This window comes from Xyrauchen texanus, chromosome 33, assembly GCF_025860055.1.
Source record: "Xyrauchen texanus isolate HMW12.3.18 chromosome 33, RBS_HiC_50CHRs, whole genome shotgun sequence".
NCBI classification, from domain to species: Eukaryota; Metazoa; Chordata; class Actinopteri; order Cypriniformes; family Catostomidae; genus Xyrauchen; species Xyrauchen texanus.
In genome coordinates this window covers 21,521,825-21,544,556 of record NC_068308.1, presented here as the reverse complement: position 1 = coordinate 21,544,556, position 22,732 = coordinate 21,521,825, and the positions used below count along the sequence as shown (strand labels likewise).

General features: G+C 36.8%; 2 protein-coding genes across 10 annotated transcripts in view; both read right to left on the bottom strand.

Moving 5' to 3' along the window:
* LOC127627149 (actin filament-associated protein 1-like) overlaps positions 1 to 3,916 on the bottom strand; it is a 107,505-nt gene extending 103,589 nt beyond the window's left edge. Inside the window, exon 1 of the mRNA XM_052103405.1 lies at positions 3,818 to 3,916. Within this exon, the coding sequence (XP_051959365.1) occupies positions 3,818 to 3,839 (22 nt within the window). The 5' untranslated portion in view covers positions 3,840 to 3,916. The remainder of the gene's footprint in view (positions 1 to 3,817) is intronic.
* A 4,293-nt stretch (positions 3,917 to 8,209) lies between these two features.
* Positions 8,210 to 22,732, bottom strand: part of LOC127626650 (actin-binding LIM protein 2-like) — an 88,218-nt gene continuing 73,695 nt past the window's right edge. For 7 of the 9 annotated variants that reach the window (XR_007968478.1, XR_007968481.1, XR_007968479.1 and 4 more), the window contains 7 exons: positions 22,206 to 22,307; positions 20,310 to 20,363; positions 18,951 to 18,994; positions 17,384 to 17,489; positions 17,214 to 17,272; positions 14,871 to 15,448; positions 8,210 to 10,983 (listed from right to left, as the gene is read on the bottom strand). Coding sequence is in view for 1 of the 9 variants with exons in the window: in XM_052102625.1 (XP_051958585.1) it covers positions 10,870 to 10,983; positions 14,871 to 14,951; positions 15,239 to 15,246; positions 15,391 to 15,448; positions 17,214 to 17,272; positions 17,384 to 17,489; positions 18,951 to 18,994; positions 20,310 to 20,363; positions 22,206 to 22,307 (626 nt within the window). In the remaining 8 variants the exon portion in view is untranslated. The remainder of the gene's footprint in view (positions 10,984 to 14,870; positions 15,449 to 17,213; positions 17,273 to 17,383; positions 17,490 to 18,950; positions 18,995 to 20,309; positions 20,364 to 22,205; positions 22,308 to 22,732) is intronic. The other 2 variants (XM_052102625.1, XR_007968480.1) reach the window with 2 other exon arrangements.

Genomic DNA, 22,732 nt, shown 5'->3' with positions numbered 1-22,732 from the left:
TTAACCTGTCTCTTAGATGTGCCTGACACTCCGAATCGACATGAGCTGATAACTGGGAGTAATATGATCCTAGAACTGGTGATATCTGCTTTTGCCAACTCTTCTTTGCAATTAACCACTCCAACAAATTCACAAATCTCGAGTCAAAAATACAATGAATCGGTCACAGCAGTTCTCGAGGCAACGGTACACTGAACTGAGAATCGCCTCTTTAGGAGATGTCCGACACACTGAGAACCGATGAGCTGCTGACATTGAGCATGTGTGTGTTTAAGGGCAAAATGTATGTTTCAGGTGTATTTTGCTGAACAACAGAGTGTGTAACATATAAAACATACTAGAAATATGTTTATGAATTGATAGTATTACCGTACAGTCTACAGCTCTCGAGTCAACAGTACACCGAGTCATTCGCAGCAGTTCTTTAGTCAACAGTACACTGAGTCGATCACAGAAGTTCTTGAGTCAACAGTACACTGATCCGAGAACAGCAGCTCTCACTTCAACAGTACATTGAGTTGATCACAGCAGTTACCAAATCAGTCACCAGTACACTGAACTGAGAATCACCTCTTTCGAACATAATGCTGAGAACTGCTGATCAGTGAGCAGCTGATGAGCATGCATGAACCGGGACTTGAATGAGGGGGAGAGATGTTTCAGTCAAGATGTAAACAAGTTGTACTATTGAGTATTGTGCATGCAGATTATATCTGAAGTTGTGATGAGCTGGATCATGGTTTCTGTAAAATAATAATTGATTAAGACTAGTTTAATCACTTTTTATGCTTTAAGTGTGTGTATGAACATCCACAGTATTGGGTGCCTTAGGTGTAAAACTTTAATGTAGGATGTATTGTAAGATCACTGAATGAAACAATGATGACAATAAACACCCTTATTATTATAACTTAATTAAACAATATGTTACCTCACATATGGCTTTATTTAAAGTGTTTGTGCATGTATTCTATGACGCCAGCATATTAGCATTATATATAGTGACGTCATTACATGATGACGTAAATGAACTGGTGAATAGTTTTTTTTAACCAGTTCATTGAAACGAACCGTCCGAAAGAACCGGTTCGCAGAAAAGAATCGGACTTCCCATCACTACTTGATTGCCTTTATTCTCAATCATTTAGCTATATATAAGTGATGGGGAATCGACTCCAAAAGAGTCGATTCCTCGACTTTGACTTGTCCTCGAATCGGAGTCGACTCTAATAAAGGAAATTATTATTTTGTTCAACCATGTAACTTTATGATTAGCACATTGTGATTGTCTCAAAATAATGAATTTCGATTCTTCATAACCAATCACATTGTCTACAAAAACCTGTTGGTTGGTGGGTCACCACCTCATTCATCATGTGCATTTGAGTAAGAAATAATGTGTGTGCATGCAAAAGAGAGAGAGAGGGTGTGAGATTTTAAAACTTTCGGATGTTTGTGTAATATTACATCAACGCAAGAGAAAGTGGTTGGAGAAGTAGATCCTCCAAATTTGTCTAGTCATATGACAATGAAATTATTTCCGACCCAGCCTGTTTCTTGTTATTTTCTCTCTTAAAATTGTATATGAGCAGCAAATAGGGAATGACATTGTTACCAGTCATTTTAAGGTAAAAGATATGCAATGTCTAATGCGATTAAAGACTGCAGTCTTCACAGAGCCATCGCCAGAATATATGTAATAGGAAACACTGTTAATTTACAGGTAAGCTAGTGATATTTTATCAAAGCAATAACCACACCAATATATCTTAATTAAACCCACTGCTATTGAATCCGATGTGGTCGAGACTGTTGAGTTTATTATGCTGCCGTTTTAAAATATTCACCATATGTTCCATAAAAAAACCATACTGTACATTCCAATTAAAAATATGTGCGAGTTTTACGTCTCTAGAATTTGCCTATTAATAGTTATTGAAGTGAATCGAGAAAGAAAATGTGTGCAATTTGTTTTTCCATCGGCATGCAAGCCATCTAGACTGAAGTAAACTTCTCCCATCCCACTTTATATAACGTTTGGATTTGGGCAGGAGAAACTGACCAACTTTTACAGAAAAACTTCAACTTTATCACGGAGCGGCAATGAGACGCAATAAGTAGTGGATTGAGAGATCTATATACTAGTGAAAATTAAACTATACATTTTATAATTCCGTTGATTTTGCGCTCAAGACTGACAAGCAATTTTGGGGGTGAAAATATGTCACTTGGGAAGGCATTGCTCACTATGGCCATCCCTGGTGACGGCCGTGAATTTTGAACATAACATGATTGAAAATAAATGGAGTCAAAGACTCAATTCCATCGACTCCAACGGCTGGAGTCGGGAATCGGAATCGATTAAAAAAAAACTTGAAATCGAACACCACTATTGGCACTTTCCACTGCACGTTACGGTTCGACTCGCCTCAACTCTACTTGCTTTACTTTTCTGAGCTTGTATTTCTATTGCAGTTTAGTGACACCTCAACGTGGGTGGGATTATAGGCTGAACATCATAGTTGCGCTGCCTCTACTGCCGTGACATCATCTTAAACACGACACAAAACCTGACCAAAACAATAACGCAACCTCTAGCTGTTAGCTACTATCTCATTGTGCCGCATAAAGCAGTTGTTGAATGGTGATTTTTTACACAAGTGTAACAGCCTGGTTGTTTTAGAAGCAAACTTCCAGTAGCTGGTTAACTAAATAAAGTGAAGCTTTCAAGCAGAGTATAGAGTTAACATAACAAAATGTACCATCCTCCATTGAGGATCAACGCCAGTCCAGGGCACTCTCCCTCCCATTGCTCAACGGGTTAGATAGCGTCCATTTGGTCAAACCACTTCTACTTTTCCTTGATGGTTCTGTTATTTTTTTTTTCATTTTCCCTACACTGTTGGTAGGTCCAGTTTTAGCCGTGTGTGGCCAAGAGACTTTTTTGTTTCGCTCATCGCTAACAAGTGGACTGTCTGCACCTTGTTTATTGACCACGGCATGGTTTTGCGCAGTCATTTATTTTTTTCACAATTCGAAAGTTGCGTCAACAAATGTTACTGTTAACGGTGTTGCTAATTTTAAAACTAGCGGGTTGATGTAGTGTGTCGGAAATCCAGTGAGGCTGGTAATAACGATTCTCCCTGACCAATCAGTGATCTGCAGGATTTTGACATCACATTTAGTATGGGATTGGCTCTCTTGGAAATTTGACCGAGGTGCTACTAAAAAAGGTACCAGATGCTATCCACAGTGGAAAACCCCCAAAAAGCGAGCAGAGTCGAGTCGAGTGCTTGTACCGTGCAGTGGAAAAGGCCCGAGAGACCTCTCTCAGCCACACTGCTGCGCCCCTCCCCCTCAGCACAATCTGTGGAGAGGGCTCGAGACGCCAGCTGATCCCTGCACGAGACTCCTGCTGCCGCGCGACCTCCTCCACCCCCACGAGCGCACAATTCATAAGGATGCCTCATGCTTCTTTGTGCTCAGCCTCAGTTCCAAAACAATTATATTACAGTAATGCAGGATTAGACCATTAAAGCTGCTATATGTTATTGTTTGATATCATTAATAATGGGCAAAATAATAGAAAGCAACGCTGTCATTACCTTTACATGGAACAATTATAAGATTTTTAAACTGTTTTGTTTTTTTTGTGCTCCAGACATGTTGGATTAAACTGCGGAGTGTAACACAAGGCATGTCCATCGCTTATAAACTATTCAAATTATTTCATAGATGACCAAGACTCTTTCATAATGGGCAAATAGAAAGAATTGTCTAAAAAAAAAAAAAAAATGTGTATTTATAGACAACTTACCGTCCTCGTTCTTTTCCGCCATAACTTTATTTTAAGATCACGGACCTGTATTGTATCCGCGTACACTTGGTGTCAATCTCCTCCGTTGTTCCTCTACACTGACCGATCTTCAAATTCATATCTCTGCTCAGGGAACCCTTGCACCGCTGTCTAATCAGCCCGAGATTGACAACCATATGAGCCAATCAGAAAGCGCACTACAAAAATGCCAACCAATAGGAGAGCTAGGAGGCGTTAACATTTATAACAGCACACTGATATTACTTTGTACATGTAACGGAAAAAACTTTTCATTGGCTTACTCCTTAACTTTTTTCTTCTTCAATATATTATTGTAAAATTACATTTATTTTCTTGTTCATTAATATATTTATATATATATTTTTACTATACATAGTAAAGTTACCTATGCAGTGGTGTAGTAGTGTCTGAAGAGGTGGGCATACTGTGAAGGACCCTTCATTCATAATTAAAAATAAATAAATAAATAAAATAAAACATGAACCCGGTCTCTAAAATTAATATATTTACATATATATACAGTGATTAAGTAAAATGTTTAAGACATATATTTTCATAAAAAAAAAGTTTCTTGCTGGCATGGTATACAATTCACTACTAAGAACCATGGTATTGTAACCTGATGTTAAATATGTATTTAAATTAATAGGTGTCATTAATGTTCCTTTCATTAGGCTACTACGAAAATTGTTAATACTTTATAATTACTCTAATTAATAAACTAATACATACTTAAAGGTGCTATGTGTAAGATTGATAACAAGCGTTTGAAATGGGTTCTGCAGTCAAAATATTGGAGAGTTGTCTGCCCCGCCCCGCCCCGCCCCGCCCTGGACTCGAAGCTCATGCGGGCTGCCAGAATGTTGACAAGCAAATTAACCAACTCAGCATCCATTTTAAAGGATTTCTGGGCCTCAAGCTGTCTTCATCATCCAAGTGCATCTCCAATATTTATCCTTGTTTTACTACACATCTGGTCATGGTGGTTGTTAGACGGATGGCAAGGCTTTTTAGGTCAGGTGGACTCTGTTATCTCTGATCTAGTTCGTTTGCTGGCTTTACAGGGTTGCTTGCCTGCAAACTTGTTAAAATCTGGCAACACGGCAGTGTTGAAATACTATTGGTGAGTGGGCAGGATTCCACAGGGTAAAACATTAAACTGAAATTTCGGCCCGGAATGGAAACTTAAAAGTAGAATATACTGGCTGTAGCATTGTTATCAGAGAAGACAGTATTTCAAGTACTTCAACATGTTTCCTAATTCTCTAATGAAATATTATGGTCATTTTATGAATTAGTACAGTAACAATATTACAAATAGCACGATTAATAGACAATAGACTGTTAAGCATTGGTGCTAATATGAGTAGTAATGTTCACGTTAACATGTTATCATATGCATATAGCCTACATAAGAATTAATGGTTATTTGTTTATGTTCGAAAGGCCTGTATATTTTTTCATAAATTACAAACCCGAACTTAAAGTCCTGGGGTGGACCTCTAGAATGAACAGCTCTGTGATCACTGACAACAGAACAACATGTGACACCCTTCAAGCGGTTTTTCCAGTGCTTTCTTACTGGGGTGGAGCTCCATGAAATTGCATAGTGGTCTAAACACTATTTATTAGCATTAAACGATGGAAATGTTCCGCCCCTTACTGAAAAGGAAAATACGATTGGTTTGCGAATATCCAATCGCATCTGAATTGAACGTTCTGATTGGTGGATCAGCTTATTCGGACTGTCGGTCTTGCCAGTGCCATCAGTTGCAATCCCGCAGCTCGATGCGCGTGTAGAGAGAATCTCTTTTCACTTTTTACTCAACACAATTCACTCACCGGTGCTGCGGCATCTCTTTAGTAGATGAAAAGTTCGAAGTCAAAAGTCTACTTATTGTTCTGGCGGCCATATGCATCACCACTTATTTCAGGTGGGCATTAGCAAAATCCTAAGAAAGGTAGGTGGGCATACGGCGTATGCCTTCATATGCTCTAAACTACACTACTTTATGTATGGTAATTATATAAGTTAGCAATACAATACATGTAATGTTACAGTAATATATTGTAAAAAAAAAAAAAATGTAATACTAAAAAGTAGGATTTACCTTATAGTTAACAGTGAAAATGTATATTATGTTTAATAATACAATACATGTACTTAAACAGTAAACTACTGAAAGTATTATTGTGAAAAACAATAATTGGGCGTTTTCAACATTACATTAAAATCAGATTCTTGTAGTCCCAGTTGGTTAGTAGGCTATGTTTACATTATGGCATTTTCAGACCTTTAGCTTGTTTGATTAGCTCCAAAATTTTTCAGTGTTCATTTTCTTCTTGGTTCAGTTTGCTTTCACAAGGCAACATTTCAAACGGACCAGAAAAAGTCACATGTGAGCAAACTGTCCCCTCATTGGTCAGAATGTTTGTGCGCTGTTCAGGGATTTAGCTCACATGTCAATCTACTGGTTAATAGTATACCTTTAAGAATTTGTCAACCTGTACAAATGTTTGAGTATTGTTTATGCCAAGGTCAGGGACAAAAACAGAATGTTTTTTGTTTTTGTTCATTCTGAGCAGAAATATAATTTTCTGTTGCGGTTCCAGCATTCTGCTTCCTCCTTTCCAATTGGTAACCGGTATAAACAAAATTAAAGACCAGTTAATAACGTTCTTCTTTTTTAAATTACACTGTGCTAAGGGTGGGTGATGAACAAGTTGCAGTGTTACCAGATCTCTCAGGAAATAAAAAGGGACCTAGTCTGGAAAAACTTGCTCAATATAAGCATAATATAAGCTACAATAACTTACCTCAACAAAAATAAGTGATTATAAGAATTATATATATATTTTTCCCAATCTGGGGGAACTATTGTTTTAATTATTTTTAATTACAAATCTGCTTCACGGTCAGAGCCTGCCCGGCAGAACCAAATCTGTATCACCGCATCATATCTAACAATAATTCAGTGAATACTTGGAAACAACAGAGAAATGTACTTTTTACTTCATTATTTTTCCTTGTATTTGGATTAACTCTGCATGTATACTTAGTAATTATATATAGTTGGCAAAAAGGTCTTCAGCATATCACAGAAGGCTACATCCACAACATGCGTTAAGGCAATGTGTGATGCAATGGTTTCCTTCAGAATTAAAGCACATGCTTATCATGTTCAACTGAAAAGAGAGAAAACTAATTTTTTGGGCAACAGGAAGTGCTGTAATTCCAAAAAATTACTGTAATAAACCATTTAGACTTTGGTTTCATGTAAAAAATGATCGGAACGAAATTAACCGGTTATTATCTGGTTACCAACATAAAAAATTACATTTTCACTGCAGAACAATTGAAAGGGACTTCATTACCTTTTTCGGTTACGTTCTACCAAAATAAAATTTCATTTTCAGTATTCGTTCCATGGAATGTTTTCAGTCCCTGGTCAAGGTTAAGCAAAACATGGCAGCATGGTACAGAATGCATGTTCCATACAGAGGTTGCACTGCAAATGAATGCTATCTATCACTCGGATGGATAAAAGTTGTAAAATGTACGTCATGTCATTTGCATCCATTATTAGTTGCTTTTGCATTATTTCTGCATTGAAAAGTGCCTGTTCTCACGGTCACAGAGCTCTCTCTCACATGCACATACAAACAGCAGAAAGAGTGAAGCCACATAAAGATGTTTTTTATCTGTCAAAAAGTTGCTAATGCCGACCTACCTGTGTCTATTCTGCCACTATCCATAAGAAGTGATTGCACAAAAATTACCTTAGGCATTATTAAAGAACTCCTATTATTTTAAATGTATATTTAATATGGTTGCCAAAAGCTATTTCCACATTTTGATATGAATTACAGTGACGTGCTGACCTACAGATTTCTTCTCCGCAGATCCATCAGGTATGCTATGGTTTTTATAGAATATTGTTTTTTTTCATTGGTCTTACGGGTTGGATTGCATTCTCACCACAAGCGAACCACTCCAGAGTTCGTTTGCAATTGGATCGAGACAACCAAGCGCAATTGCTCTGTTCATTTATGTCTGAACAAACCAAATTAAGGGAGAAAACGCACCAGATTCCAAATAAAAAAGCTACAAACAAGCCCATAATGATATATACTGTATGGTAGTGAACTGTAAAATATACAGTACAGGCACCAAAATGACATCCCATAATGTCTGAGACATGGTCACTTTATACAAATACAGTTCTCACTGTATTATTTATGCTGAATACCTGGCAACCACAGCTGACAGTTTTTACCATATATTAAATAGGATTTTTTTTTACTGTCTCTCTGTATGTCTATCTATCAATTTTTTTTTGTAAAAGAGCAGAAAAACACTTAATTTGAGTTAGCTGTATTTATTGAGAAGAATAACATTAATTTCTTGCAAAGCAACTCAAAAGACATTGTGAAAGAAAAGGCTGCATTTACATTTTCCCAAATTCATTACTTTTACAGTCAGAATCACAGTTATATGCAGAAATTAGTTTGCTTACACAAAATCAAGCACAGTAGCACACCCATGGGTAACCCTTTGGTGTGACCTTGTGAGCCATAACACAAAGACAACTTCATAAAAACATCTCAAACTTTTTTAGATAGAAAAGGACATTTTTTGTATGAATGCTGCAGTCAAATCTGGGCACAAACTCTCTTCATACTGTATTTACTGTAACAGCACTGCTCATACAGCTCAAAACAACTCTCAAAAACTGCTGGGTTCTATTGGGTCACAGTCCTACATGCTTTCACCCAGGAAGAGACCTAATACTTAAAGTGGACATTTGCATGACACACAGAGAAAAATAAATAAAAGGTTGAAAAAAGCAAAATCAAAAGCAAATCATATTTTTTTTTTGAAAACTCACAAATGTAGACAATGTCAATGTAGGCACAATATGACCTGCAGTTAGGTTAATTTTTGCCTTGACTTGTCTGTTTTTAAGGGTTATAATAGTGTTGTTAAAGAATGATGAAGATCATTGAACACACTTTGATCTGAATTTACCTAGTCTGAACTATTGGACTGCTGAAACGGACGCTAACACCACATACACCCATACACTTGCCTGTTTCTACAGCTGTTCAAATAAGACTCACATATTTGTCCACCACAGCTCAACATCTGGGAATGATCCCTTCTATGTACTCAGACATCCACTGCATGCACACACCAAACACATCCATGTTTTACAGTACAAGCTTTACTGTACTGTATATTCCCCAGAACTACAGATTTTTAGCATGACCAGAGAAGGCAACATTTTACTGCATGAAGAATGTATACATTACGGCCTTATGAAAAGAAACATTTAGATATCCACAGTTGGTTAGAAACTTAATATTTTCACAATCAACAATTAAGTAAAACAATCTGATAGTGAGTTTCCCTGTTGTGCAGTTAAAAAAATAAATCCAAAGACGGCTTGTTACTGAACAAAATAGGCACATGTTACACATGGTTATCTTTAGTCAAAACTGAGTTTACTGAATGTGTTTTTCATCACCCTATTTTGAGTCATTGGCATTAGCAAAAGAACCATATTGGAGTAATATATCTATAGCTGACTTGGTGCAGAGAAAACTTGTCTGAATAAACACACACTGCTTTCAGTCGCTCAAAAAACTAAAGACCTCCTTTCAAATCAAAAATCAAATCACTCACACAAAAAGTCATGATTACACTCTAAAGTTCAGTTCAATACGAAGCCGATATAATATGCTTCTACAATATGCAGTGCATGCCTACAGTTTGACATGATCAGCTTAACAGACATTTATATCAATATTCTGAATATACTGCACACACATTTATTAAGAATCAATTAAAGTAAAACACAATCTTATTTGGTTTTAAATGAAGCATCACTGAACTGCATGCTTTATTTATTGTTGTGTTTCTGTTGCTAACTGCTAAACCGTATCTGTTAACTTTGGCATGGCTCCATGCCAAGTCAATGTTGCAGTTATTTGCAAATGGCAAATAAAATATCTGGTGTATCTAGTAACCTCTGTATGGTATAAAAAAAATTGAGTACAAAAATATTCTGAAGGGTTTGCTATGATAAGACAAAACAATGACTGGCTGATATATCTGATAAGATGATGGTAATAATATGAGCATAAATGTTCATACATACTGTGCAGAAGGTATGGAGAAAGTATGTAATATTCAGGACAAATAACTCTCCATGTATTATTGAATAACTGTGAAATCATGATAAATCTCTGATAATGAACACAATTTCACTGAAAAAGGAAACAAATGCATAAATGCCCCAAGACACATACAAAATAGTTGACTCCTTGCTTTGACTGAGTCTTTGGCCTGGTCGTACTAAATCCGTAGATGGATTAGCTTCAGTAAAGCTGATATTACATGATAGATGTTACAGTCCAAGCGGTGGCGGAGTATCAAGTCTAGGAGGAAAGAAGAGGGATAGGCAGGAAGAGACAGGGAGTGGGGCATCAGGATGGAGAGACCAAGAGAGAAAGTCATTGAGTATACAGTATGAAGGAAGAGGGACAACATTCATAGCAGTCAAAAAGAAAACAAGTAAGTTTAGAACAAAGACATAGCTGGTTGGCTATGTTTATCAATGGTATAAAATATAGAGAAAGTGGCTTATTTTAATATTGAGTGCTTCCACAGAGAGAGAATACAACGCAGTAATCACAAAGACAGACGAGGAGCGAGATCAAAGAGACAATCAAAGAGAAAAACGAAGAGAGCCATGGAGAATTCTGTTCTGACTACAGTCTCTCCATCATCAGAGTAACATTCAAACCATGTGGTGCAGCATTCACACACAAAGGTAAGTGGTGAACATCGTCTTAGTGTTGTGAAAGCATTCCAGCACACTCCCTTCCTCAGCATGAGATGGGATGACAGTAGCTATGCAGCAGAATGGAGGTGCATATATATTTCTCTCCCACTCAACCCTCCATGCACACAGGATGGATGAGAAGAGGTTTTATCTTGGCTTTCATTGGAGCAATTCGGCATGGGTTTAAAACAAGCGAGCTTTCTTCTTTAGGTCATTTTTCTTCCACAAGGCCAAACGGTCAAACTGTTCAATGGTCATTCCAAATACATTGAAGAAGTCCTCTGGTGACAGGTGCCTCTGAAATGATAAGAATTGCAGTAAATGTAATGATTCGAATTTTAAACTTTACCTAATAGTCTAGATCACCTGCCACTGAAAATAACTTTGACTAGTTGTTTAGGCAAACCACCATAAATCCATTGAAACTCTACATGTGCAAGCTGATAGGTCCTTTGAACAAGTAATTTGATAAACCAGAGGTTTTAAATCTGGGGTCAGGAGACAATTATGGGGCATAAAAAGGGGTGCTAGGGGGTCTGTGGAAAATTTCAAAGAAAAAGTGTAAAATAAAGTTTGACATTTTATAATATGACGGAAGTCATGAGATTAATCAAGAGTATTTTATTTTACTGACAGCCATCATTTTTAACCACAAGAAATAAAAACAAACATGTGTTTTTTGTGATATAATATTTCTAGAACCTTTTTAGCTTGCTCACTGGAGGTTGTAAGGCCATATTCTCTACAAAGCTGCTTTGGAACAATATTTATTTTGGAAAAGTGCAATACAAATTAATTTACATTTAATTGAAAATGTTTCTCTTCACGTTTATACATCTAGCATATTCTATTAATGAAAAGATAAATTGAAAACTTAATACAAAGAAAATGTTTTTTAGAGGTAATATTTCATAGATAATATATTATTAATTTCTTTGGCTTTAGTAGAATGACAATATAAAAGCCAATAATTTAATATAATATCATGCATGCTATTTTACCAACATAGTAAATGTGGGTTTTTATGGAGTACATGAAACTATTAAACTGCCTTTATTTATTTATTTTTGGAAGGAGGTACCCCTCGGAAAGTTATGCTCATATTTGGGGGTCCTTGGCATCAATATGTCTGAAAACCCCTGTGTTAGACAATCCAATCAGCTCACAAACTCTCTATTGCTCAAACTAATTGGCCCCTATAGAATGCAGTCAACTTACGTACTCTCTCTTTATCTAATATTAAATTGCCTCAGTTGTTTACAGGTAAGCCGTCTGAAACCATCCTCCTTCCCAGTTGTTTAGATCTGCTTCACAGGGAGTGTATGTACTGTATGTCTAATTTTGTCTTTTCATATTGTAATATCTGTTATAACACCTTACATTTATTCTGAGAGGTGTCACAACTGCAATGTAGTTTTGCACATCGGCACCATCAAATATCCAGACACGTTATACTGTACCTTAGCTACAAAAAATGGAAATAGTTTGTAAACTTAAACTAATTAAACAGGCAGAATAGCTCCATGCTATGGTCATCCAACTAAAGGCCTAAAATAACACAAAGGGCTAATTAAACATTATTTAGAACAAACCCAGTGGGCCTCTGCTAGGATTTTAAACACTGTTTATTCTGATATCAATATCTGCATGGAGCAAACGTCATTATGGATTAAAGAGTGTGGAAAAATGACATAATATTGACAATAATTACAACCATCCATATGCATGTGTCACCTAAAGCTTTGCAGTTGTTGAGGGCATTATTTGCTTTTTGTACAATCAGGATTACGAGCAACGCTGGGGTGCTGTGAAAGTTGCCAGGCTTTCAAGCCTGTGACCTCAATTTGGGTTTAAAACATTCCAGAATGGATTTGTATAAATCTTTATGCTTTCAAGCCCTCTTGTATGTGGTACTGTAACACTTGCAGATGTGTGGGTGTCTTGCACTTCTCCAAACAGATGCAGAAATCATCCATTTTATTTTTCTGTTGGGTGGTGTAAGTGCCTCATGCTGGGACAATGACTCCAATCACACTCAATTCTAGCAGATGTGACATTGGTCTCTCATGTCGGGGGGAACAGACTTTTAACAAACACGTTTTGAGATATTGTAATTTCAACCACAGGGATTCCATGAGAAGAGTTAATCAGCATCTCTCCTAACTCACAGTGAAGTTAAAGTGAGCCTGACATATCTCCTCAGTTTTCATTTAAGCCCACTTATAACACTGAGACAATGTCCAGGAACAGGGAGAATATATTATGTTTTGGCCATGGGCAAGTGAATTGTGTTCCAACAAAGCCGAGGCATCTGTAGCATAACCCCACATACATTCACACACACAGGCAGATATGCACTCATGCAAACACACAAACATACACAAATTGCGTTTCGCCTGAATGCCTTCTGCTATACTTTAACCCAGGGGTCCCCAAACTACGGCCCGCGGGCCGAATACGGCCCGCCCCCACATTTGGACCGGCCCTCTGAACAATGCCATGCAGAGAAATATTTTTACAATTTAATTTTAAATATGTTTTAATCATATCATATTTGTATTTGATAATACATATTGGCTTTCAAAATAAAATTTCCCTTAGTTATAATTATTAAAGTAGCCAAATTATTTGTTAGATTCACCCGGATTAACGTTCCAGCGTGATCGAGCGGGTGCACGCGATCCAGCAAGAAAATTTAAAGTGACAACAAAATGGCCAAACGGTTGGGAAAGAGAAAAGTTGATTCAGAATGCAGGGTATTTAACCAAAAGTGGACAAGTGATTATTTTTTTGTTCAATGCAAAGAAATGGCTGTTTGCCTCATCTGTCAAGAAACAGTCTCCGTGTTCAAAGAATACAATCTGCGCCGACACTATGAAACCCGCCACAGAGACAAGTATGCGAGTTTACAAGGCCAAATGAGAGCAGACAAAGTGTCGAAGCTAAAAAGTGGACTATCTGCTCAGCAAAATACGTTTGTACGGCAAACCCAGTTGAACCAGTCATCCATTCGAGCTAGCTTTCAGGTAGCTAAACTGATTGCAACCTGCGGTAGGCCATTCAGTGATGGTGAGTTCGTAAAGAAATGTATGAATGCTGTTGCGGAGGAGGTGTGCCCCGATAAGAAAGACGTCTTAAATGCGGTGAGTCTGTTCGCAAGTACAATCACCAGACGAATTGAAGAAATGGGGTATAATATGCCCAGCTGAAGGAAAAAGTGAAAGAATTAGATTTTTTTGCATTAGCGCTGGATGAAAGTAATGACATGCAGGACACGGCACAGCTGCTCATTTTTCTTCGCGGAGTTAGCTCAAACTTTGAAGTGTCCGAGGAGCTGGCAGCCCTAAAAAGTCTCAAAGGTACTACGAGGAGGATATTTTTGGTAAAGTGTGCCAAACGATAGAAGAGTTGGATCTAGACTGGTCTAAGCTGGCCAGCATCACGACTGACGGAGCTCCTAGTATGGTTGGCGCGTCAAGGGGACATAGTTCACACTGATTAGCCTAATACGCATGAGTAGCCTAAGTAAATCATTTGATTTCAATAGCAATGAATATGAAAAAATGTCATTACGATAGTAATAATGCTCTTTTAATAGGCTATATATCACTTGATATGTATGGTGCATAAATAATAAATTAATCTAGCATTAGGAGGCATAATACTGTAAATCCATTTAAAATCATAAAACAATCTCCACAATAAATCAATCCGGCCCATGCCATTTTCTGTTAGACTACGGCCCTCCATTATAGAAAGGAAAAATGATGTGGCCCTCATAGAAAAAAGTTTGGGGACCCCTGCTTTAACCAGTTACAGATTAATGTTGACAAAATTATTTTTAACATTGAACAGCAATAGCAGCACAGGAAATAGGAAGACCCAAGAACTGAACAACAACCTGCAGTCCATAATGAAAAAAACACAACAGTATGTAGATTATTACAAATGTATCACCAATCACAACTTAATCAAAACTTGCTTCATAGTGCAAACAAGTCAAAATCAAGATGAACAAAAGAAAGGCCTCTACACATAAACAATACTCAAGTGAAGACATCTACATTGCATAAGGGCTAGTTAAGACTTTGAATCAAACAAATAGGCCACATAGAGAGGAACCAGAAAAGGAAAGACTTGAATAGAGAAGAAAGTTTGAAGTTCTAATAAAATATTGCCTTTACCTCCAGTCTGGTGCGGTCCACCTCACGTGGTAGTTTTACTCGGATTTTGTGAGACACAGCTAGCATGTCATAGGGGTAGACCTGCAACACATGTGCATGCATGCGAAAGAAACACTTATAAGTTGATGTTAACTACTGTAGTTAACTAAAGTTAACTAATACATCCTTACTGTAAAGTGTTACAGAAAAAGTGCAATTCACGAAAAGATTTGCAAAAAGCTTGGAAAATCTGTCGGTTGGCTCTTTTAATATTTATGCATTCAGCTATTTGCATTCTACAAAATGGGACAAAGTCTAACCAATGTGTAATAGAGATAATTAAAATCAGCACACTAGCATAAAAACGTATTATAAACATCAAAACTTACCTTGTACTCTGAGAAAATAATGGAAAATGGGAAAGAGGTTGAGAAAAAAAGAGAAAGATAGCAAATTACTTAAGTTAATCTTAGTTAATTATTCTAGGGTGTTCCAAACACAACTCGTCTTTTGACAATTTGTAAGTTAAATACTCACTCACCTCTCATACCACCCCAGCTAGAGTCATGGTCTGGGTCATCCTCAACAAGATCAGCCGCCTAGTAATGACCAACGTGTGACAAGCTTAAAATTGTATAATTAACACACACCTTTGAAGCAAAATTGTTCAGTCATTGCACATTTATCTACAAGCAGAAAGCAGTAGGCTTAAAGGTATAGTTAACCCAAAAATTCAAATTCTCTCATCATTTACACACCCTAGAACAATATCACAGCTCTGTAGGTACACACAATGCAAATTAATGGTGGCCAAATCTTTGAAGGTCCAAAAAGCATATAAAGGCTTAAGATAAAGATTTAACAACTGGAATCTTATGAATTACTTTTATGCTGCCTTTATTTGCTTTTTGGGCCTTCAAAATTCTGGTCACCATTCATTGCATTGTATGGACCTACAGAGCTGAGATATTCGTCTAAAAATCTTTGTTTGTGTTCAGCAGAAGAAAAAAGTCATACACATCTGGGATGGTATGATAATGAGTAAATGACAAAAGAATTTACATTTTTGGGTGAACTATCCCTTTAAGCCTAAATATGTCTCTTTATACAAACAGTAGCTATTGTTTATGCAGTGAACACAGAATCCAGAAAGAGTAACAATATCATGTGTGAACAGGGCTCTAGCATAAAAACTGGCTGCTGTAAAGGTGAAAGTTTTTCTTTAATTTCCTGAGGTTAAAGATTAGTCTAGCACAGAAAGTGCCTTAAATCCGTAGGGCTGGAACTTGTGGTGTGCTTGGCTACAAATGTTGATCTATGACTAGCTTTCTGTTTCACATGCCTTTGTGATTGCTTGTGGAAAGTAAGGGTGAAATATGACACTAAGTTAGACCAGATTAGAAATCAAGAATAGGTAATATTTTTGTCTTCAAGTAGCTTAATGTCATGGGAGTTGGTTACCAAGAACAACTGTAAAATACAGCCATTTTGTGTATAAAAGAAGCTTTTAGATTACTATCAAACAAAGAAGACATTGGCATCATAGTGGCATCAGAGATAAAAGATCTGAATCAGATTTTTAAATAAAGAGTGCGCCTGGGCTTTCTGCCATTGTAACACATCTAGTTCTTCTGCATAAAGGATCCTCCAATAAACCGTCCTGTGTAAGGGAGCCAGATTTCCATTTAAAGATCAAAGTGAACATGGAAATCTGCCAGAGGGTGGGAAACAAGACTAAATGCACGCATGCACATACATACACATAGACACACCCTTCCAGCATTATGGCTTCCTCAGCTAAATCTTTAGACTAACTATGACTGTGTCATGAATTGATCCATGTGTGTGATTAGAACACCCCTCCATGTCCCAGCAGCTGGATTTGACAAATCAAACCAGGATCAAACAAGATTCTTCATTGCTGAGAGAGGAAGTGATGGTATTCGTGACCACAGCTCACATATATTCAAAAACACGGAAAGAAATTTCACGGACAGATGAAAATTCTGAAAAGATTTCCAGCGTGCTGTTCTTGTATGCGATTATCGTGATGGGCTCTTGCGTATGGAAATGATCAAGGACTTTAAAGATTCCAGTCCCATAAGGGTTCAATTAACAATTCTATTAGTACTTTTGAGGAAAGATCCCCGCTTTTAATAATTTGCTCTAATATTTCCTGAAAATATACTGAATAAAAACACAGAATCAATTCTTGGTTTGAGTTGGGCACAATAAAAGTAATAACTTTTTGTTCAATGGAACCAGTACTGAATAAGAACCTCAACTTCTCCATTCCCAACCCTAGTCTTGAGCTTTCATTTAGGCGTTGACCTAAACATGCAATGATGCACTCTACATGTTTACCTTGTATATGCCATTCCGCCCATATCCTGGCAGCGAGGCAGACTTGTTATATGGAAAATCTGTAAAAGAGAGTGTGTTGGACAGTTTATAGAATATATGCAATGTATAGCTTTATACTCTTGCATCATGTTCATGGGGACCAAGCGGGAGGACTGGGATTGGCTACTCACTGGGTTGAGACATATCAGTAGGCAAGCTGTGGGTGGAGGTCCTGGGATTGATGTCTGGAGACTGTCCATCAATCTCACTCTTCAGGTTCATCCAACTTGTTCTGGTCTATTACAAACACAACAGTCATCAATCAGAAATAGTAAAGCATGTCAAATAAAGAACTTCATGGAAAGAACTATGTATTTACAATGGTCCCAAAAAGAATTTGGACACTTTTGGAGACTAATGCCACACTTAAAATGAGAGCTTACCCCAAAATGAAAATTCTCTCATCATTTTCTCAACCTTTGATTTATTTACTTACTAGATATGTGTAACCTTCTTCTGCTGAACACAAACAAAGATTTTTAGAAGAATATCTCAGCTCTGTAGGTTCATATAAATTAAGTGAATGGTGATCAGGCATTTGAAGCTCCAAAAAGAAGATAAAGTCAGCCTTAAAGTAATCAATACGACTCCATTGGTTTAATCAATGTCTTCTGAAGCCATTCAGTTCCTTTTGGGTGAAAACAGACCAAAATTTGACTCCTTTTTCACTGTACATCTTGCCATTACAGTCTCTAGGCGATCATGATTTCAAGCTCAGTTACACTTAATAGTGCTTGACGCATACACAGACCACTAGATGGCACAAGAGGAAGTGTAATGGAGCTTGAAATCATGATCGCAAAGGAGAGTGCTGCCAAGACGTCCAGAGAAAAGGAGTTATATGTTGATCTCTTCTCACGCAAAACCAACTGGATCGTTTTTGACGACATAGATTAAATCACTGGAATTGTATGGATTACTTTTACTATGACTGTATTTTGGAGCTTTAAAGCGCTGATCACCATTCACTTGCATTGAATGGAACTACAGAGCTGAGATATTCTTCTAAAAAACTTTTATTTGAGTTCTGCAGAAGAAAGAAAGTCATACACATCTTAGATGGCATGAGGGTGAGTAAATGATGCGATTTTTGGGTGAACTATCCCTTTCAAGATGTATGAATTTCATTTGATATTTAACAAAAAAATGTAACCATGTGTCTTCTGCAAAAAAAAGGACCATTTCTAAAAAAAATAGTTTTTGTTGTTGTTGCAATGACTACATTAAAAAACATAGCAGCAAACAGCCAATACGGGGCCAAGCACACCAATGGCAAACATTTAGATTGAATATATAATTCTGCTGATAATTTTAAGCAGAGTGGTGAAAAAATACATTTGTTTTGACTTACAGCATTATACAAATGCTTCTAACTTTTGACGAAAAGGTGGTGCGGAATTAGAAGAATAAGAATAAGAACACTAAGGATTACAATAGGTGCCTACGCACCCTCTGTGCTTGGAACCTAATACATGTTATGGACATGAACCACTAACTTTAACAACCAGAAAGCATCTGATATTTAGTTTTTTCATGCAATGATATTCCTATATTTTTAAGAGAGGTTTAAATTATTTTTGGGGCCACTGTTTGAGAAGTGAGAGATACGTATATAGGTCTGATTAAATTAACAAAAGAGCTTTACTATTTAGCTAAGATAACTTCATATACTGGTTTTAAAATAAATAAATTAATCACCTTTCTGTCTACATCATCACCATCTTGCCAGGAGGTTCTGGAAGCTGCAACATAGTAAGACAGTTTAAATACAACCTAAAGACAGTTTTCACTTTTTAAAGGAGTGACACTGATTTAAACTGCACCATGCAAGGTATCACAGTGGACAGACAACACACATTTAAATTAAATCATCTGATTTGATCAGTGTAGCCATGATTTTAGAGAGTGAAAAAAAAAACAGAACTCAATTTTGATTAAGGGAGGACAACAAATCTTTGAACAGAAACAACAGGCAAGTGAAAAGTGACACAACCAAACACAATGTCAATCCAGGGTGCAAGTTCAGGACTAAAGGTAAAAAGAAGCCAGTCAAGTGATTAAAACCTCTACCACCCAATCACAATGAGCTAAATAAATGCCTTTAAAACAGTCAAGATGGGTTACATAAATACCTTTGACTTTTCACCCAACCAATGAGTTACACAAACACCAAACATTGTCTAACATCTAAATCACTAGATCACAGATGGGACACTGTACTGCAACTGACAAATGAGTATATACGAATGGAGAGAGGCACAAAAGAAAAGAAAGAATATATCTGACTGCTGTTTCCATGTCAGGCTAAAGCAATAGAAATACCAAAAAACTACAAAAGAAATGTATAAGATTTTGTGGATGAAAACATATCAAATGCATATTTTGCATTAAATGAAAGAACATTAAATAAATACAAAACAAAAACCAAATTCTCAGTTATGGCATTACTTGGTACTATCCTTCTGGAAAGTCCAATTTAAGCTAGTAGCTGCATTTTATAACATGCTAGCTGGTTTCTTGCTATTCTGAGATGGTATTTTGCTGGTTTAAGCAGACCATTAGCTAGTCAAAAGCCGGTAGACCATCTTGGAGCACACACAAAAAAATCATACCATGGTGCATTGTCAACCAGCTAATAACCATCTTAGACCAGCTACCATGTTCCAATACACAGTTACAGTACAATTTAAATCTGGACTTTCAAGCAAGGCAATAATGATTCAGGGCTAACCACTACGGACATAAAACAAATGAACTCGATAAACATGGATGAAATACAATATGACCCTTTGATCATATAACCAAGGCGTCTGTATATGCACAACCAAAAACATAACCAGAAACCACAAAATAGGTTTCTGACTGGTGCGTGAGAAGTAACTTGTCTAACCATAAACTTTTTGTTTTTTTGTAAAACTCCTTTTCAGTGCCTACTGTTAGGAGCTGAAATGGAAACCAGCAGACAGTTGAAGGGTCAAAGGTAACGAGGTTCCATGGCAACGGGTACCATAGTGACAGCATGCAAAGAGACATGGTTGTCTGAAGACTGAACTGTACCATGCTGTTTGTAGATAGGGGGTTTTCTATAGATATTATCTTTGACTTTATTCTCTGAGAATGGAAGAGAGACAGAGAGAGAGAGAGTGGGACAGGTGCAGAGGAAAGGGAAATTAGAAGAGAAAGAAGACGAATAAAGAAGCATGAGTTATTAAAGAATGGAATCAGGGCAAAAGAAAGGGCAGCAAATGTATCAAGCACGATATTGATAATATATGGATATTATACCACATTTCATAACAGTCATGTCCAGAAATGTTTACGGTCAGTATGCAACAATCAAACATTTTTGCCTTTGAGAGACTTTCTGGGCTTTGATGAAATGTATTTAAAATATGGATTTTTCTGCAGTCTGAATCATATGCTTTAAAGTTATAAATAAGGAACATCACATCTCAAGTTCAACTAAGAACATGATGTGCTACAGACTACAGCATAAAATGTCTCCAAAAATGAGTTTAGCCTAAAGGAAATTAGGGAGATTAATGATGTAATTGCAATGACACAATGTCCTTTTAATTGACATAGCATGTGTATCTGTGCAGCTTGTTTAGGTCAGCTCAAACTCATGACTGTTTCTTAAACGTTACCTCAAGGAAAAATGTGTCATTTAATATAACACATGTGGGACATTTTAAGAGCTGTTTCAGCCAATAGTGGGACAATAGATGTCATTAAAAATAGAAAAAGAAATGTCATAGGCAGAAAAACCATGAAACTGATCATAAGGTTAATTTTAACCATATTCAGGAATGACAAATAAGCATTATTTTTTAATTAATAATAGGCATTTGCTCACAGTAATAAAACACAATTGTACTACATTGCTATAAATGCAATTAATGCAGAGTACAAAATGACTGTGATCTTTATGAAAAGATCAAACGACAAGACTTGGCAGGATATGAATTTTTATTATACAGTTTGACAGAATGTTTCCTAAAAAAAAATTAAAAGGGTAGCATATATGTGGGTGAAAAAGGAGTGTATTTAAAAGGATAGTTCTCCCAAAAATTTTAATTCTCTCATCATATACTCACCCTCATCCATCCCATATGTATATGACTTTCATTTATCTTAACACAAAGATTTTTAGAAGCATATTTCAGCTCTGTAGGTCCATACAATGCAAGTGAATGGAGACCAGAACTTTGAAGGTCCAAAAAACATTAAGGCAGCATAAAGTAATCCATATGACTCCGGTGGTTAAATCCATATCTTCAGAAGTGATATGATAAGTGTGGGTGAGAAGTAGATCAATATTTAAGTCCTTTTTTACTATCAATCTCCACTTTCACATTCTTCTTCTTTTGTTTTTGATGATACGCATTCTTTGTGCATATCGCCACCTACTGGGCAGGGAGGAGAATTTATAGTAAAAAGGGTCTTAATATTGATCTGTTTCTCAACCACACCTATCATATCTCTTCTGAATATACGTATTTATGGATTATTTTTATGCTGCCTTTATGTGATTTTTGGACCTTCAAAGATCTGGTCACTGTTCACTTGCATTGTGAGGACCAACAGAGATCAAAAAGATCTAAAAATCATTTTTAGATGATTTTTAGATCATCTAAAAATCTTTGTTTGTGTTCAGCAGAAGAAAAAAGTAATACACATCTGGAATGGCATGACGGTAAGTAAATGATGAGAGAATTTTCATTTTTGGTGAACTAATCCTTTAACATTGTACAGAGGGGAGGACAGAGGAGGAAAGCAGAGCAGATGTGAGAAGAAATAGGCCAACAGTGTAAGCACACTTTAGTCAAGGGTAGGTTGCACAACTGATAATACAAATGCTGTATTGATTTGCCAGAGGTACAGTATGCCTTTTACCTTCAGGCTTACTGTACCTCTGGCAAATCTGGCAAATCAAGTGACAAGCAGGCCTACCTGGGATGTGGAAATGACGAGGGGCAGCCACATATGTAGAGGAAGGAGATTTGCCATCAGAGTAGGTAGACAGACTGGGGGTACTGCGTCCACTTTCACTACCTTGGGGGGGTTAAGGAAAAAAGAAAAGAATAGAAGAAAGGGAGGAGTTGCAAAAACTAGAATTATACTGCATTGAGTCACAAACCTTTCAGCTTTGATTTCAACAAACCTCACAATACAGCCAGCTCAAAACCACTGAAATTAACAAATTTGCTTTTGCAGTATGTTTAGTTTATAGTGGTGACATCTGTTCAGCAGATACACAAACTGCAGTGCTCTGCTTGAACAGAGCATAAAGAATACAGGTGCAGTCACACTAGGCTTTGAGAATGGGACATAACTTCGGACACCCCAATGAATATGGGCAACAGGATGATGTCACACTCTAGGGTTCAGTTTTTAATATATGAAAAATTATAAATGCAGAGTAACAATAAATTAAATATGATATACTATCAGGGTTATTTTCCAAGACATTTCCAGGA